Raw genomic sequence first — 5,721 nt, forward strand, 5'->3', positions numbered from 1 at the left:
TCTCGTAATAAAATTTAAAACAATAATAAATGGCCATCCATTTTAATAACAACGCATGTAGAAGTCACATCATCAAATGCTGACAGAGAAGCAAAAGAGAAAAGGCAAAAAAGAAAGAAACATGACTATTCAACACAGCCTCTTCCATTTTTGGTAACATATATAAAACCCATTTTAATATGCAGATTAAGCTGGCATTTTCTTTAGGCCATCTAACTCTTGCCTAACAGCACAAACTCACACACAATATTCAATTAAAGGGGTTTTTACAAAAAAAACATAGTCATTGCAAATCATAACACATGATAATTACATGAACAAAAACCCATTATTATAAATCCATTCAATTATCCTCCTCTTCTTTTCCCACACCCTTTTCTTGCAATCCAAGCCTTTTATTTTTTTTAATTTCCACTTGCAATTTATACCCTGAGAACCCTTCACAGGAAAGCTAAGTGAGAAGCGAGAAATGACATCGGTTTGCATATCCAACTGCGTGAACGACGCACGTGACCCACGCGTGCCGGTTCGAGCAACCTACGTGAACCTCTACAAGTGGCCGGAATCGGATGCAGAGTTTGTGAGATCGGTGAGCTCAAATGGTAGAAGGGGTTCTTCGCACGTGTATGGCCACCCAAGGGTTGTGGATAGCATCTCCTGCAGACAGATGTACCTGAAAAGCTACAAATTTTCCAGGAAAGAGACCGTTCCCGAGAAAACCCAGAAATGTTTTGGGAAGGTAAAGGAGAAAGTGGCTCACGGTGGAAGGAAGAAGAGAAGGACTCATCAGGGTAGAAGAAGGAAGTGTTTGGTTTGGAGGAAAATGAAGGAAATCTCGTACTCTGCTTTGTTTAGCATTTTCCACAAGTTCTTGTCTTGCGGCGCAAGTGTAGATGTTGTGGATGAAAATTATTGACTTTTTTTTTTAATTAATTCAAGGTTTGAACTACGAAATTCGTTTTTTTTTTTTTTTTTTGGGTGTTGTTATTTTCGGTTATTTTAATTATTTTATTTTTCTTGGTTGGGTTTAAGAATGGTGTATGAAAGGATCTTTAGGGAACGTCATGTCTCTCTCTATCTCTCCCTCACTATCTGTACATTAATTTACCCATTTGCAGGAAAGATATTTGGCTAATTTTTCTCTCTTATAGTTTTTTTAATTCAACTTAAAATTTTCAACCTATGCCTTGAAGCTATCCCGTTACAGCTTCTGAGTTCTGAAAGTCACGATGAACTCTGTCTTTGAGTTCCTTTGCTTCTCTGTCTTTAATTTTCTTTTCCACAAAGTAATATCATGAAGATAAAGCTTAAGAATTGCTTTGGCTTTTGCAACTATTCAAAGAGGAAAATGGGCTCTTCATCTTATATTCTTCCAATTTAATAGCTACATGAGTATCCAAAGTCCATGTACCTATTGCTGGTATCTACATATGTGATACGTTCTTCTAATTTTGCTAAACAATGTGCGATTGTGAAGGGAGACAATTGTATAATGAATTAGTTGTTGAAAATGGTAACGGGGAGCCGAATCCTTTACAGAAGATTCCTGCGTTAAAGGGTCAAATGATAATCATAATAAATGAATTGACACCAGGTTTCAAATTAAAACAAGACTAAATAATAAATTATAATAAGTAAATTGACATGATACCACGTCTCAAGTCAAAATTAGGTTCTTGGTCTATGTGTATTTATATGATCCTCACTTAATATTTGCTTAGTAAATATGAGACTTCATACAGTTACACACATTTATATTTGGAAAAATCTCAGAAACCCTTCTTTAGTTACTTCATAATCACTTATTCCCTTTTCAAATTTTTGAATCATTTATATTTTTAATTTAAAGTTTATTTATCACTCATTCTTCTAAATTAGGGATAAGTGATAAAAAAATTTAAATTAGAGAATAAATGATAATTTTTTTTTAAATAAAGTATAAATAATTCAAAATTTTGGTGAGGGGATAAATAATTCTAAAAAAAATTACAGGCAGTTTTTTTGAAGTTTTTCCTACATATTTTAAACATTAGTTAATTAATTAATCATCGCTGAATCTGCTTTGCTTTGGATTCTGTTTTGTTGTAATAGTTAAGCGAACGGAATTGTTGACTGGTTACTGTAGAAATGTTGAGATAGATAGAGAATGAGTCTATTTGATGATTGCGACCGCAAAAGTTCCACAAATAACTGGAAAGCCTATCTTACGGGAAAAATTCCCCGTCACCCACCGAATCCTCTGTCGCTGTCACTAGTGAATTATGCAATTTTTTGTTTTTATTAAATAATACAATAACACATAGTGCATAAAACTTTTTTTAAGATTTTTCAAATAAAATTTTAATTATAAAATAAACTAATTTAACACACAAGTATATTGAGTTTTGTGAAATATATTAATATTGATATATACCTATCCTATGAGAGATATAAGGTCCAATCTAGAAATGAGAATTTTATTCCCTGATTTTTCTTTTTCTTTTTCTTCTCCCTCTCTCTCTCCTCTCTCCTCTTTCTCTCTTTACTTTTTTCTCTCTTGAGGGACCAATGGGCCAGGAGCTCTACATTTTCTCTCCTATAAATGGCTCTAGAGGCCCCACAATTAACATTTAAGGCTAAGGAAATGTATTTATTCTGCGTTGACGTAATCTCACAAGGGTATATCAGCAACTGACAACATCAACAACTCAGAATTTTATTGTCACTTTAATAGTTAATAGCTAAGGGGTAGATATTTGATTCCAACTATACCTATAAGGCATAATCTACAAATAGACATTTCACACGCGGGATAATCTACAAGAGCCATTTTTACTCACCAATGAAGTTAAATGCTGCCATATTAAAGCAACTTAAGTAGGACATCCAACCATTATGTAATGAAGGTTTGAAACCCATATATAATCAACTAATCCATTTTTACTTAAACTCATTGCTCACAAACTGATTTGAAGGTGGAAGTGTCTTGCAAGTACCCCACACATCTCTCTCGACCAATCAAGAAAATCCAATACCAGACTCGCAGAGGATCCCATTGAAGCATCCCGCATAGCATTTTCAACAACATCTACTCCCGAGAAGACCCAAATAGCCATTTAACCAGGCTCAATTGTGTGTGATCTAATCCAATTCTTATTACATTGATCAAAGGGGTTTGCGTTCATCATGTTATATGACACAAAAAAATTTCCTACACATACAACATTTTGTGGGGCCCGCACTTTTTGAAGCATAAAAAAAAAAAAAAACTAACGCACGCAAAACAAATCTCTATAACATTACACAATCACTTTTCTTGCAACATAACTTTTATAAAACCCTTGATCAAATATGTATAACTTTTTGGTGTGGTGATATATACCTATTTCTTCCTACGTTGAAACACAATTGACTTTGTCAACTAGTTCACATATTTTGAATCAGATTTATATAATTGTATGAGTTTGACTCTCTTCGTAGTTACTAATTTTGCTATCTGATCATCCTTTTCAAAAAGATCACTGGCTTTAGGGCCAAGAACTTTAAGTAATCCTTTAAGAAAATCTCTATTTGCATTTGAGATCGTTAGCATTCTTGTCGTAAGTATTAGAGTAAGATGTCCTTGTCACTATTTGTGTGATAGTATAAAAAAAAAAAATTCAATATTGTCTACCAAGAAAATTAGTATACGAAAAAAAATGGTCGTAATAAATGTCTCTGTCTACCTTAAAACAATGGTTTGAAATATAGTTAAAAAGTTACTAACGATTAGTAGGATTTTATAAATGCAAGAGATTTTTTTTAAAAAAGAAAGAAAGAAAGAAAAGTCTCATATTAGTTGTGTCGTACATGTGTTTTTATGAAATATTTGTAGTTAAAGTTAATCATACGAGATTTACAAAAGAAAGAAAGAAAGAAAGTTAATCATACGAGTAATATTTTGCTATTGATACTGCTTGGTGAGTAATATATGATTTATATTGTATGAGAATGATAGGATGTAAAATCAATTCTTATTTGTTCACCATTCCACATATATAAATAAGTTATTCTTAGTTTACCGAAAAATAAGTTATTCTTATATTTGTATAAGAATACGAAATTTTATACCAAAATTTAGTTATTGATTTATTTATATCTAAGAATTCACCTATCTAATAAATTAAAATTATTATGAATAAATAGAATAAACGATCAATATAAATTGATGCAAAATAATCCCTATCTGTATATATTTGTTTAGCATAACGTTATTCTTCGATTGGTTAGCTGTGTAGATATATATTTTAATGAGTGTCACATAGCAATGATTGATTATCCTCTTGGATTTCATTTCGAGTGTTGGGATTGCAAGTTCAATGTTTTGAAGTGCCAGCCAAATGAGAACATCCATGGCCAAAGAGAATGGGCGTGAATAAACAAGATAAAATATAATCATAACTTCCACCAAACCCCATTTGGCTTTACTGAAACTTGCATTCTACTCCTGGTCATGGTGGGTGTCTAATCAGTATGCTTGCTTAAGCTCACTGTTCACATATAAGGCTAATGTATACCACTAAAGAACTAATCATGACCAGTAATCGAGGTCACCATTGATCATCAGTCATCACAATCACTTTCCACCTAGTCCAGCTAATTTTGACACTCCCCCCGGCGTTTGATACCCGGTGTTCTTTATAATTTTGGAAAAGCTGAATTTTTTAAATTTTTAATTTTCGGATATTATTGTAAATTGAATGTAAAAATTATATTTCTGAAAATTAAGATTTTCGGATAATTTTTTTTTTCTCTACCAAATGCCCCCTCAAGAGCTTACTATCTTTACGCATTTATAATTTTTTTGTTATATTATTTATGATGTTATTAATTTTGTTTTATCATTTTGATATAATCTTTGTTGTGTAATATGAGGAGAAAAAAAAAACTTGATACGCATAATGTTGACCCTGCTTCATACAAACTCTCTTTCCTTCACTTTCTTCAAAATCTCCATAACTCTCATGGTTTGGCAACCCTTAATTACTTGAGCATTTACTTTTTTCACTGTTATTAATTTATCATTGTAAAAACAAGGAGGGAAATATTATATTAAAATTATTTATAAATTTTTTATTTATAAACTACATTATATCTTATCAGTAAAACACTCTTGAGTGAAGTCTTACTGATAAGATAAAATGTAGTTTGTAAATTTGTAAAAAAATAATTTTTTATTTCAATATAACCCTGCTCAAACAAGAAAGCCAATATACTTTAAAATTTACATTTTTAAGGTAGCTCTGGCACATTAAACTTACAATTTTCTCACTAAAAGTCCCCACCAAAACTGGACAGCAAAACCGTTTAACTTGGAAGCAAAATAACTATACAAAAATTCATTTAAGACTATGTTGGGTAGCAACAAAGATTTGATAGAAATGTTTAAGTGTGAGTAATAATGAAATTCTACATCGGTTAAACATTAACCAAGTGAGGACCATATAAGTGCAAAAGACCTATAAACCTATAGCTTTAAGGTTTTGGGTTGAGATGTAGTGTCAACTTACTTATTATGGTTTGTTGCTTGACCAATTGTTGGATATATCCTTTGTAAAGAATTTTGGGCTCTCCCGTACCATTCTCAACTCTAGTATCAGAGCCAAAGGTTTGTCTAGGCTGAGTATTTGGACACTAGCCTCCGGAGAAGACTAATGTGACCTAATATTTGAAGATAAAAGACTTCCGCAGAAGTTACCTTTA

At 32.0% G+C, this 5,721-nt stretch overlaps 1 protein-coding gene across 1 annotated transcript; it reads left to right on the plus strand.

The window, feature by feature from the left end:
* Positions 1-469: 469 nt before the first annotated feature.
* Positions 470-916, plus strand: LOC133315158 (uncharacterized). The gene has a single exon (XM_061516729.1). The coding sequence runs from the start codon at positions 470-472 to the stop codon at positions 914-916; it is 447 nt and encodes a 148-aa protein (XP_061372713.1).
* The last annotated feature ends 4,805 nt before the right edge of the window (positions 917-5,721 follow it).

Source organism: Gastrolobium bilobum, unplaced genomic scaffold, assembly GCF_033153095.1.
Source record: "Gastrolobium bilobum isolate Gb01-03AN ecotype WA unplaced genomic scaffold, APGP_CSIRO_Gbil_v1 utg63778, whole genome shotgun sequence".
Lineage (NCBI taxonomy): Eukaryota > Viridiplantae > Streptophyta > Magnoliopsida > Fabales > Fabaceae > Gastrolobium > Gastrolobium bilobum.